The 13,321-nt window shown below is 32.6% G+C and overlaps 1 protein-coding gene across 1 annotated transcript; it reads right to left on the bottom strand.

Moving 5' to 3' along the window:
* Positions 1-691: 691 nt before the first annotated feature.
* Positions 692-1,932, bottom strand: LOC146956407 (transcriptional regulator SUPERMAN-like). Its single transcript, XM_085719371.1, has 2 exons — positions 1,642-1,932; positions 692-1,542 (listed from the first exon to the last, which is right to left on the bottom strand). The coding sequence occupies exon 2, from the start codon at positions 1,497-1,499 to the stop codon at positions 936-938; it is 564 nt and encodes a 187-aa protein (XP_085575497.1). The 5' UTR covers positions 1,500-1,542; positions 1,642-1,932; the 3' UTR covers positions 692-935.
* Between the last annotated feature and the right edge of the window lie 11,389 nt (positions 1,933-13,321).

The following is a 13,321-nucleotide window of genomic DNA, read 5'->3' on the forward strand; positions in this document are numbered from 1 at the left end:
TAGGGAATAGAGAAATATTAAAAAAGAAAAGGAGGAACAAAATTCAGAGAAAAGGTGCAAATGTGAATACTTTGAGAAAAACTAGTTGATTGTATAAACATATGAAAGTCTAAGCATGCATGTTCTTCATTGGATTTATGTTTTTGAAAGAAAATTATGTTGATCTATATTGGATGTTTTTTTATATGCAATATACAGTTAATAATAAATCTTATCGAGGATTTTGTGATGATGAAATGTTTTGCTATATAACTGAAATCTGGTTCAACTTGGTATACTATTTCCAAGAAAGAACATTTGACAGAAAATTTCATCAAAGTATTATTATGAGGAATATTTTATTTAAGTCACATGTTCATCTATATAAATCTAAAGATCAAGACTGGTCCAAGAAAAGTGAGTTTAATTATAAAATCAGTCAAATCACACATATTCAATATTTACATCAGTCAGACTAAACAAGAACATTGAAATTTGACTGTAAGACTTTTAAGGTGAGAAGAACAAAGACCAAAATCAAAATATGATTGCCAACTGAAAAGACATATATATAACATTATGAAAAAGAAATAATGGATATCTTTGAAGATTCATCACTTACAATATTTTCTGAATTATTGTTTGAAAATTTTCTAAATCACTTGATCATTACCTGTAAATTTAATTAGACCAATTCTATATTCAATCAAGCTACAAGAAATATATCTAGAATTCATCCAACTTCTTTTTTTGACAAACCAACTTAAACAACAAATTACAAAAGAAATACTAAACAATAAGGTCCTTGAAATGCATAATAATATAAAAAGTCCTAAAATGCAAGAAAATTAAAACAAATGTATCTGAAGTTGCACATCATTTGCAGTACTAGCTAGTCACTAAACTATATATATAAATTTGTTTGATGAATTGCACCTTGTTTGTTATATATCTAGCTAGAGATGAAGCTCCAAATCTAACTTTTCCTCTTGGTGTTTAAACAACCCTATTCCTAACTCCAATGTAATGTTTTGCTCATTATTATTGATCAAAACATTGTGCTTCTTCACCTCTTCATAGCTCTTCATGCTCTTACTCATCATGATTTCACTTCTTTGAGGATTCAAAAGAGGAAGAGATAGAGAAGGTGTTAATCTTGGTTTCTTATCATCATGGCTAGTATTATGAGGTAAGGAAGGTGAAGGAGAAGATAAAGAGAGATAAAGTGGAGAAGAACAAGGAGTAGTTATGGTAGGGGTAGGGTTTGGTTTATTATTATTAGGGCATTGATCAGAATTAACCCAAGAAGATATTAATGATGATCTTAATCTTGCCCTATCTCTTCTATGGACATTCATATGTCCACCTAAAGCTTGAGCTGACCTAAACTCTCTTTTGCAAAAACTACAAGAATAGTTTCTTGCTGGCCATGATGTTCCCCATGAATGCTCCTCAAATCCCAAGTTGTGATGATGATCATGATCTCTTGTGTTTCTGTTCAGGTAGTAATTTCCTTCCATGTTGAAGCTTTTTCTTTATGTATTATAATGGTCTTTTTCAAACCTGCATAGAGAGAAGAAATAAAATATTGAAAAAAATAAAGTAAAATTTGATTATGTTCAAGTAATAATAAATATTGAACAAGACGTGTGGATCTCTTACAAATTCAGAGTTGAGGGAGAGAGAGAAACTGATGATCCAAGAATAGCTTCATGTTGAAGGCTTTTTTTTAATTATTTTGAGGGTGAAAGTGAAGATCTCATCAGGTGTACTTCATCTGCCACTACTGTATTTGGATATTGCTTAGCAAATTAAATGGAGAAATTGTGTGAAAGTGGTCTTTCCTTTTCTTTTGATCCTTGAAAGCTTTGGACAAAATATGAAATATATATGACTTTAAAATAGTATAAGAGAAGATGCACAACTCACACACTTGCACTTGTTCACATCACATCCTTAACTGATTAATTACTTTGCTATCACAATTTAATCAATAGAAAAACATCTATCTATTTCACATTTCGTCACTTATAACAATCTTTGGTATTTTCTTCAAAAAAAAATATCTGGTATTAGTTACCAAATTACTTTTGGCGTGAAGTCCGTAATCGTTGCGTGTAACTACACATGCTATACTAATCTCCCAATTTAATCAATAGAAAAACATCTATCTATTTCACATTTCGTCACTTATAGCAATCTTTGGTATTTTCTTCCAAAAAAAAAAATCTCTGGTTACCAAATTACTTTTGCCGTGAAGCAGATAATCTTTGCGTGCAACTACACACATTATCACTAATCTCTCACAATTTAATCAATAGAAAAACATCTATCTATTTCACATTTCGTCACTTATAATAATCTTTGGTATTTTCTTTCAAAAAAATATATCTGGTATCAGTTACCAAATTACTTTTGCCGTGAAGCCGATAATCTTTGCGTGCAGCTACACATATTATTACTAGTCTCTTACAATTTAATCAATAGTAAAACATCTATCTATTTCACATTTCGTCGCATATAACAATCTTTGGTATATTTTCTTCAAAAAAAAAAAATACCAAATTACTTTTGGCGTGAAGCCGATAATCTTTGCGTGCAACTACACATTTTATTACTAATCTCTCAAAATTTAATCAATAGAAAAACATCTATCTATTTCACATTTCGTCGCTTATAACAATCTTTGGTATTTTCTTCAAAAAAAAAAAATATGGTATCAGTTGCTAAATTACTTTTGGCGTGAAGCCGATAATCTTTGCGTGCAGCTGCACATATTATTACTAATCTCTTACAATTTAATCAATAGAAAAACATCTATCTATTTCACATTTCGTCTCTTATAACAATCTTTGGTATTTTCTACAAAAAAAATATACCAAATTACTTTTGGCGTGAAGCCGATAATCTTTGCGTGCAACTACACATTTTATTACTAATCTCTCAAAATTTAATCAATAGAAAAACATCTATCTATTTCACATTTCGTCACCTTTAACAATCTAAAATAAAAATCTCTGGTATCAGTTACCAAATTACTTTTGGCGTGAAGCCGATAATCTTTGCGTGCAACTACCTATATTATTACTAATCTCTCACAATTTAATCAATAGAAAAACAGTTATCTATTTCACATTTCGTCACTTATAACAATCTTTGGTATTTTCTTCCAAAAAAAAAAAAATTCTTTGGTTACCAAATTACTTTTGCCGTGAAGCCGATAATCTTTGTGTGCAACTACACACATTATTACTAATCTCTCACAATTTAATCAATAGAAAAACATCTATCTGTTTCACATTTCGTCACTTATAACAATCTATGACGTTAGAAAGAAAAATCAAAATAAAATATAAAATGTATGCTGATGGGATTCGAAGAGGGGAGCATGGAAAATAAGCTGGGCGATGCATGCAAAAGTAAGTTTCATCTCCTTTTTAACGTATGTGCTCTTCTATTGCTATTTATTGTTTTTTTTACACTATTTTTCGATTGATTGCCATAAGTCCTAGCTCCACTGGTAAAAATGTCGAAATTGTTAGGTCGGACGTCATGATCGGAGTTCGAACCCCGGTACCTCCACTTTAATTATGTATGTTGGTTTATATGGCGTTCAAGAAGGTGCGCTAGAGGGAGGGAGGGAGGGAGGGGGGGTGGATAGCATTTTTCAACAATGATAACAAATTCTTAAGACAATGATTAAAATTTAAGATTCAAAGTTGAATTGAGAGGTTCAAATGTTGAATCTTATTAACTACATTGATGACATGTCAACTTACGTTATTCTTAGCATGTTTTTCAGTAGGTTTTACCAGCAAAACAGTGGAGTATTAGAGCATTTGCCTATGATTTTGGGACATTTGTAAAGTTTTGTATATTTGAGTCTGTAATTTTGTTCTTCCCGAAACATGTCAATTTTAGGATGTTTTTGATGTAATTCACGAAGAAATCATGGAAATCGACAAAGCAAGACATTTAAAGATTTATGTGGTCCTTGGGAAGATGAAGAATGAAGATTCAAGAGGCCTCATAACACTTTACAAAGGAAGGAATTATGTTCCCAAACTCCAAAACATCTTACATAGAAGCACAAAACACACTCACAAGCGCCCAGGTGCATAGAACGGGGCACCAAGGTGCACAGAACAGCGCACCCAGGCGCCCATAGACGACAGGAAAGCGCCCAGGCGCGTGGAATGGGGCGCTAGGCGCCTGTTACTTTTTGTGACTTTTTGTGAAGAAAGCCCGCGATTTTAGCCCAAGTTCAGGTGGAAACTTTTCCTATAAATACCGCCTTCCTCATTTATAATTTCTCGTTCAGAACTGGAGCAGTTCAAGAGGAATTAAGGAGGTTACTATGAGCTTTTAGGAGGAGTTTCTCTCTCCTCTCTCCAAGTTTTTCTAGGGTAAGTTTTATTTCTTTTGTAATTAGTTTTTAGCTACCATGAGTAACTAAATTTTTTTAGGCTAGGGTTCTAAGATGAACCTCTATTTTATTTGTGGGATAATTATTTAATTTATAGTCGTTTATTCAGTTATTTTCTGTTCGCTATTTAGTTTTATTATAGTATGTTAGATTTATATCCTCTGGAGCGCAACCCTAGTTTATGTACTTAGCTAGTGACAAGGCCTAGTATTGATATTTATATCTTGATATTTATATATGTTTATCTAGGAAGTAATTAATTAGTATCTAGCAAAAGATACCGAAAGCGAATTGACCCTAGTAGTAAGTACTTAAGAGGTGGCATTATTAATATTGAGTAAAATCTGATGAACCTAGAATGTAACTAGTTACTAATTAAGGAAACAAGTGGCTTCACGACTTAAATCAGCCAAGTAACTCTATTTCTCTCGCACCTTGATAAAGTAGACGTTGATATGGTTACCCAATTGTAGAACTACCAAGAGGGAGAGTGTGTTATGTACTCCTAAGATTCATAGATGTGAAAACCTTTAGGAACACTGGCCACCATACCATTGGAAATTTAGGAACGCCAACTTGAGTCTATGTTTCAATTACCCTTGAGGGAGTAAGACCCCACACGTAAGGATCACCGTGTGACCAACAGGTGCAACTCAACAGGTGGAGGGATAGACTGAAATCAACCGAGAGAGTAAGACCCCGTACGTAAGGATCACCGTGCGACCGGCATGTGAAACTTGACAAATTGATTAGGTTATCACGTCCCGACGGACTCATCACTTAGATAGTCTACTTAGAATAACTGAACGCAACCTGACTGTTAATTAATTTCAACAAATGAATAGGGAAGAATCCTATACCGCTGCTAACATTTTTGCAACCAAACAAGTAACTTGCTTTGTTGCAAACAAATAAAATTTCAAATCTCTTATCACTTAACTCTTTATTTTAATATTTTGTTCCCAAATAACTAACGCAAATTGTTTGGACGAAACGATAATCCATGTGGTACACTTGCCTAATCCGACCATCACATACCAATAATCAAATATACGAATCATAAAACTTGACAAACTCAAACCAAACTTAATTGCAATAAACCACACTAACATTAAAGAGCACAAAGTATATGAATTAATGATTTGAAACTTAATTAAAGATTTATTGTGATAAAATTGAATTTGAAAAGAATCTTAATTCGATGAATCAATATTAGGTTAAGTGTAAAAATTAATTACAATCAAATTAAAAAAGCTTCAAACATAAATTTCATATACAAAAATTAATGCAAAAATCTAAAAGGATAAGGAAGAGAAGAACATTGTAATTTTATAGTAGTTCCCCCTTTCGTCCTCGCTTTAGGGTACGTCTACTCTTCTTGATAGAAAACATTTCTATCAAGGACTTCCACATACTATTGTTAACAATTGTTTACAAATTGTTATGATTACAAAGAATTCCATCGATAACCTTAATCTTTAATCCTAAGCAACCACAACACCACCAATTTTCAAGTAACCCTTGAAATGGAAGATTATCTAAGTCTTCGAAAATCAAGCTCCCATGCAATCCTTGGAATTATTTCACCTTGAATTCTTCTTTGCTATGTCTGAAGCTTGGATCCCCTTGAACTTCAGAATATTAGAAAGACCCACATAATTCACCTTGGAGGTGGAAAGAAATCCCTCTTTTCCTTTGGCCCATTGACTCTCGACCAAGTTCCTTAAAAGAAACCAATATACAATCCATATAGCACTCTAGAAATCTAGGACTCAAAATCCACAAAGAATCTTAAAAAAAAAGTGTTTAATTTGAAGAACAAGTGGAGAGAGGTTTGGAGACTCTAGAATGTTATTTGTTATTGATTCAGTGAGTAGAAAAGTGTGTAGAGGTGTGTAAGGGTATATATAGGTGAGTGGGATAGGAGCAAGTTTGGCCCAAAATAACACTGAAAAATTGGGTTTGAATTGAATCATTAATTCTTGAATCAACTCAATAGTCCAAAATATGAAATTCGGTTTGTCATGAAGATTGAATAGATTCAAAGAATCTTTGAATTGATTCAAAGAGTTCCAGATGAAGATTGAATAGATTCAACGAAATTTGAATCGAATCAACACTTCCAGAAACAACTTTGAAACTATTCAAAATATTTTGATTCGATTCAAATGAATAGAATCAGAAAAACTTTGTTTCGAATCAAAACTTTCCAGGACAGATTTAAATCTATTTAAATGCAGTTTTCATGAGTCAAACACCCAAGAGCTTAAATACAATATTTGGATCAAATCAAATCACTAAATATAGATTTTGCCTATATTGAACACAAAACTTGACTCCAAACATCACAAGAGTATGCAATTTGCAAATGAAACACAAACTGAAACTTGACACACAAGTCAATTTGAAGAAACTTAAGATCATGGATGGCTAGGTGATTTAACATGTACTAATTACTATGAACATGTAATCAATAAACATCATTACTAATTACTATGAACATGTAAACAATAAACATCATCAATACACTTAATACCTAGTCTTAATCAAATATCATCAAAACAACTCCAACACCAAGGACAACTTCAGGGGTAGCACTTTGGTGCCATTAATGGCACCGTGCCATTAAATCTGGGCCATTAATGACACCAAGATAGATGTGTTGTGTGGCCCAGATGCAATGACAATGTGTTTGTGTGGCCCAGATTTAATGGCACGATGCCATTAAAGATACCAAAGTGCTACCCCAACTTCAGTGAGAGTCTAACTGATTTCGCTCAATTAAAAACATTTTCGTTGTTATTATTCTTTCTTTATTAGTTTGATTAGTATACATTAAATTTTGACTTTCATACTTGATTGACACACAACAATACACTGACATACTCACATGTGTAGCCACGTGGCTATTGATTCACACCTGTTTACTTCCTCCGTCCCGGTATAATTGACCTACTTTGGTTTTTCACACAGATTAAGAAAAGTGTATAAATAAAGGGGAAAGTGGAATATATTGTATTGGGAATGATAAAAGTAGTATTGTTTAGTGTTATATTGTATTGGGAATGATGAAAGTTGTATTGAAAATTGAAATGAGTCAGTTATTTTGGGACACTTTTTTTTAGAAAATGGGTCAATTATTCCGGGACGGAGGGAGTAGCAATTTGGAATGCATCTTGTGTCTTTAATTGTGATTATTATTACTTCCTCCGTCCCTTAATGTAACCACCCATTTGATTTTATTTTTGTCCTTAAATGTAACCCCCTTTTCAAATTACTAGATGCATTTATTACTTTTTTCCTAAACATACCCCCAATTAATATTACTAATTTGTCTTGAAATATGAATAGTCAAATTTAATACACATACAAACAAAGGACAATTTGGTAATATTAATACACAAAACAGACACATTAATTACACTGACAACTTTTCTTAAGAAATGTGAAAAATGCAAAGGGGGGTTACATTAAGGGACGGAGGGAGTATTATTATTATTATTATGGTTGACAAATGAAACAAGTTTTGGGGTTCATCACCAATTTCAAACACCATAATATCCTTGATATAATAAGGAAATTTATGTCCAAAACTTGGTATAACAATTAGGACCACCTCAGATGCTATGTTTTAACCGGTAAAAGATGAATAAAATTCATATAAAATGATTTTTTTTGTCAGGCATATTAATTTTTTTGTTACGGTCAGGCATATACAATGATATTAATAGCTCGTTTTCGTATAAATTAGCGTGTGTCTACTATGGACCCTCTAAAAATTTGTTTAAAGATGGACCTTCACCATTTCGAGTAAAAAAATGAGTTTTACAATTAATAATAAAAGATGAAAAATATATATAATATTTTATTAAAAATTACTAAAAATTGTAGAGTCTACATTTGAACCAGGTCCATTTTAAGCGACGACTATAAATTAAAGGGTTAAATATGTTTTTGGTCTCTATAAAATTGCGACCTTCTAAGTTTAGTCCTTACTTAATTTTAATAGCTTTTTTAATCCCTACAAAAAAAAAATTTACTTATAATTTTAGTCCCTGCTAAAATAAATTTTGTTTAATTATCCTTAAACTCTTAAATTTTTTAACGATTCTTTTTATACAAGTTTAGAACACTATGAAAGGTTCATTTACTAAAATCTATAATTTTTTAACATGAAATAAATTAAATATGAATTTTTTAAAACGACAAAAGTTTAAGATATAAGTAACAAAAATATGGACGTAGAAATCAAATTTTTGCGATATTTTTTTCGGAGGACCTTTTAATAACGTTCTTAACACGCCTGTAAAAAATTGTTGAAAAACTTAAGAGTTTAAGCATAAATTAAACAAATTTGGATTGAGTAAGGACTAATATTGAGTGCAGAAATTTTTTGTAGGGATTAAAAATGCTATTAAAATTAAGTAAGGACTAAACTTACAAGGTCGCAATTTTGTAGGGACCAAAAACATAATTAACCCTAAATTAAAGTATACTTACTCAATAAGTGCTTAATTGAATTGTTTTCCAAAACATATTTTCTCAAGTGCTTATATTCCTAATTAATTAATTTACTATCACAATTTAATATCTCTTGCACATTTCATACCAATCCTAATTAGTGGTTAAGTATTTTAATTTGAGTTTTTTTTTATAAGTTATACATTTTAGAGAGTTTATATTAAAATGGTTAAATTATATCTTTATTTGATTATTATAAAAATAGTTTTTGGATAATTATTTATGTAGTAATTAGCATTTATACAATAAGAGCTTAAGTAAGCTCTTTGTCCAACCACATTATAAATCTTTATTGTAAAAGTGTTTATATAAATTGTCCTCGTGATCTTAGCTCAGTTGGTAAGGACAATGCATAGAATATGCAAGGTCCGGGGTTCGAATCCCGGCCACCACAAAAAAAAAGTGTTTATATAAATCCGGGGTTCGAATCCCGGCCACCACCAAAAAAAAAGTGTTTATATAAATTGATCTTAGGTCCGGGGTTCGAATCCCGGCCACCACAAAAAAAAGTGTTTATATAAATCCGGGGTTCGAATCCTGGCCACCACAAAAAAAAAGTGTTTATATTAAATCCGGGGTTCGAATCCCGGCCACCACCAAAAAAAAGTGTTTGGGGTTCGAATCCCGGCCACCACCAAAAAAAAGTATTTATATAAATTGATCTTAGGTCCGGGGTTCGAATCCCGGCCACCACAAAAAAAAAGTGTTTATATAAATCCGGGGTTCGAATCCCGGCCACCACAAAAAAAAAGTGTTTATATAAATTGATCTTGATTAACCTTTTTGTAATTTGACAAAAACCAAAATTATGTTAAACTAAAGAATTTTTTTTATATTTTTATTTTTTGAACAACCAAATTTTATTAAAATAAATCAACCTGCTCAATAAGAGTCTGACAAAGAGGCTACCAAAATAAAACAAGAAAACACCAACAAAACAACCCAACAACACAACATGTGAACAAAGCTTAGAACCAACCTAAACACCAAACAACACGCAAAGGCAACAAAAAAAAAAAAAAAAACAGTCTACTGCCAAACTACCTACCTAAACACTTCTTAGGATTTCAACACCACTCATAATACAAAGATGCCGCATAATGTTCAACCTACTTAAATTCCAGTGCCAAGATAAACATTTATACTCTCTAGAATCTCATCTACATCCTTAGCACATTTTTTAAAGATTCTACCATTTCTCTCCTTTCAAATCAACCAAATTACGACATACTAAATTAACCACAAACCACGCCTAAGATTATTCTTTCTCGCATCATTTGTTCAACAATCTAAATGCACAAATAGATTTAGGAGGAGTGACTAAATTCATTTGTAACCAACACAATACCTTGAGCCAAATCTTTGAAACCACCTCACAATGCAAAAATAGGTGGATTGTTGTTTCTTCTACACAACCACAAAAATCACAATTGGTCGGAGTATTCGCATTCAAGACATGTCTCATAGCAAGGTTTAACCGAGTTTGGCTCTGTCAAGAAACAAAGTCCAAGAGAAAGCCATTACCTTAAACTGCGCTAGACTTCTTTAAAGGCACCTAAATACCACCTCCTCTGCAGGGCTCACACTACCATCTAATAAGCTCAACCTCTCAAGTAAATTATAGCAAGACTTCATCCGAACCTCGAAAACCGTTGAGAAAGACTTAGAACACACAATTCAACTATCATCTTTTATTTGTAGTAATTGCAAATCGGTCTCCATATATAGTTACTTGCATTCCAAGCATACTAAGGAAAAAAGTAACTTTTTAACAACAACACCCTTTTATTACCATTTTTTATAATATTTACTTATCATTTTCGCACCAAATCTACAAATTAAAAAAAAACAATAAATATAGACAAACAATACACCAGTGTTACAATAATAATATTTCTTTTTGAGAGTTTCTTACCACGCTACTTGTTTCTCATATGCCTTACGGTATTTTAGAATATACATTCCAAAAGCGTAAAATATGATAAGAAAATCCTCCATTTTTCAAATTTTAGAATTTGATAATAGGACACGCGAGAAACTTGAAGGGTGCAAAAATTGAAATTAACATTCTTTTTTGTTTACATATCATAAAGTCCAACAACGAAGGGATAAGAGCCCAACAACCAAGATATGCATTGAAAATCCCCCACTTTTTAACTCCATATCGCTCTCGTTTGGGAGTTACGACATGATACACAATTTACATATAAGAACATAAAGAGAATCTGTCATTTTTGCTTTAAACCCATTTTCCCTCCTTACTCCAACAATTAAACCCCAACATATTTCATCAAACTCAAGCAACAAATCAAACTCAAACAACAAATAAGTACTTAATTTCTCCAATTGTACTTCTTCTCATTTTATATGTTAGTGTTTGATGAAATGCTTCAAAGATTGTTTAATTGATATTTTTTGTTGGTTGTTGTGTAGATATGGCTGACGATGTTGATAGGTTGAGACACGGTAGGACGACTCAACACAACAACGTATGCAGAGAGCGTGTTACAGCTAATCCTCCTCCAAACGGAGTCGTCGTAGGAAGACTCTGAATGATGATGAAGCAGGCCCCTCACAGGTTGTCAACCTATATAGTATGAGTAGTAGTGTGATTATGAGCAGCATGAAGAGTTGCCACATGCGCCTATACCACTATCATAATACCCATCACCACAACCACATGACCCACCACCAACGGCGGACGATCCTATGGCATATGGTGGTAGACCTTCCGATTAGTCTCTATTTCCTAATTTTGCTCACGACATTGCAGTTAAGATATAGGTGGGAGAAGTACATTGATTTTGACTGTTATGAATTATGATTATATATTCTTTTGATATATGTTCTTTGTACCATTTTTAAGATTTCTCCTTTTTTTTAAGATTCAATTGTTATGATGATTTTTTTTTCGTTTTTTTTCTTTCTAAGAAGCTAATTTAGTCCGCTCAAATTGACACATGAGAGAATCAAACCTGAGACCTTGACTAGGAGCTTACTCCCAAATCCCAATCCAATACCACCAGGCCAACCCAAGTATTTCTTTTTTCTTTCTATGTTTTGCAGGGACACGATAAATCACTCATATGCATTAACAATGGAATGAAGATAGCAGACATGCAAAAACCGCCACATCATTTGGCATGGTTTTGGAATGTAGTGGATGTTTCTAGTCCTAAGACGCTTCTTGATACCTCAATTACTCAAATTAATCCAAGCATATGTATACGACGTTAACAAATCAATGGCATTAAGAGACCAACATCTTTCACTTGTCCATTGATGAAATGACTAGCACACTTGATGATATGTCATGTCTTCTTTACTTGGCTATCCATGATAGGTTGATGAACCATTGAGCATGAATGTACAAAAATGACGGTGTTGCTTTGTTAGTTGAATTGCTTGGTGTGTGAACATTGAAGCTACTTATGGTGAGTTCAAGGCTTTGAAGGATGCTCACATCTTATTTGGTTGACTAAAGTAAATCTTTGAGGATCATCACACAAAAGCCTTAAATTTGCCTAGTGTACCAGGGAGGGAGGCTTATATATGAACATATAACTTTTTGCATACGAGCTTACACGCTTACATGTATTTTGATTTTTCTTGTTTCTCATTAATGATCTATATTGGTATTTTAATACCGTTAGAATCATGTCCCCTTGAATGTGTGCGGGTATTTTCACTTTTGAATGTTGAATGAATTACTCACAATTTTATGTCATTTTGAATGTTGAATAAATTTTGAGTGTTAATGTTGAATGTAGAGTGTGTTTGAAAGTGTTGCAGTGTATTTGTGTGTTGAGTGTGTCTAGCGTATCTTTACAGTCCTCTGTTCTGTGTTCTATAATTTGTCTATCCAATTCATGGATCGTTTCATAACTCATGAACAATGGGTAGGGGCTTAAATCCCAAACGGGATCAATCAGGTCGTAAGTCCCGATAGGAGAATTTTTGGGTTTTCAAGATGCCTATGAGCATATGAAGTTGCTTAAAGAGTTTTTTTTTTTTTTGTTTTTGGATGGGGATATTTTTCCAACCCAAGATCATCTCAGATATACAACATGAAAAACACTATTTTTGTATCGTCTAGAAGTGAAGTACACTTCCAAACAAACTATTTTGTCTGAAAATATGCTTATAAAGTCAAGTGTAAATTTTCAGAAATGTGGACTGAAAAAAGTTACTCCCCTCTTGATATAAATAAATAAATACTAGTAATATATAGTGCTCGGAAAAAACATAGTGTGGGACACTTATTCCACACATATACCCTTACACCCATCCCTGATCATGCTTATGACAGATGTTGTACAATATCATACTAAACATGTAACTGCATACGAAAGCCGCCGGATAAGTCTACCCGTATAATCCATGGAAGGGAATCAA

This window comes from Medicago sativa, chromosome 1, assembly GCF_051527215.1.
Source record: "Medicago sativa cultivar Bolivia chromosome 1, Bolivia_mono, whole genome shotgun sequence".
NCBI classification, from domain to species: domain Eukaryota; kingdom Viridiplantae; phylum Streptophyta; class Magnoliopsida; order Fabales; family Fabaceae; genus Medicago; species Medicago sativa.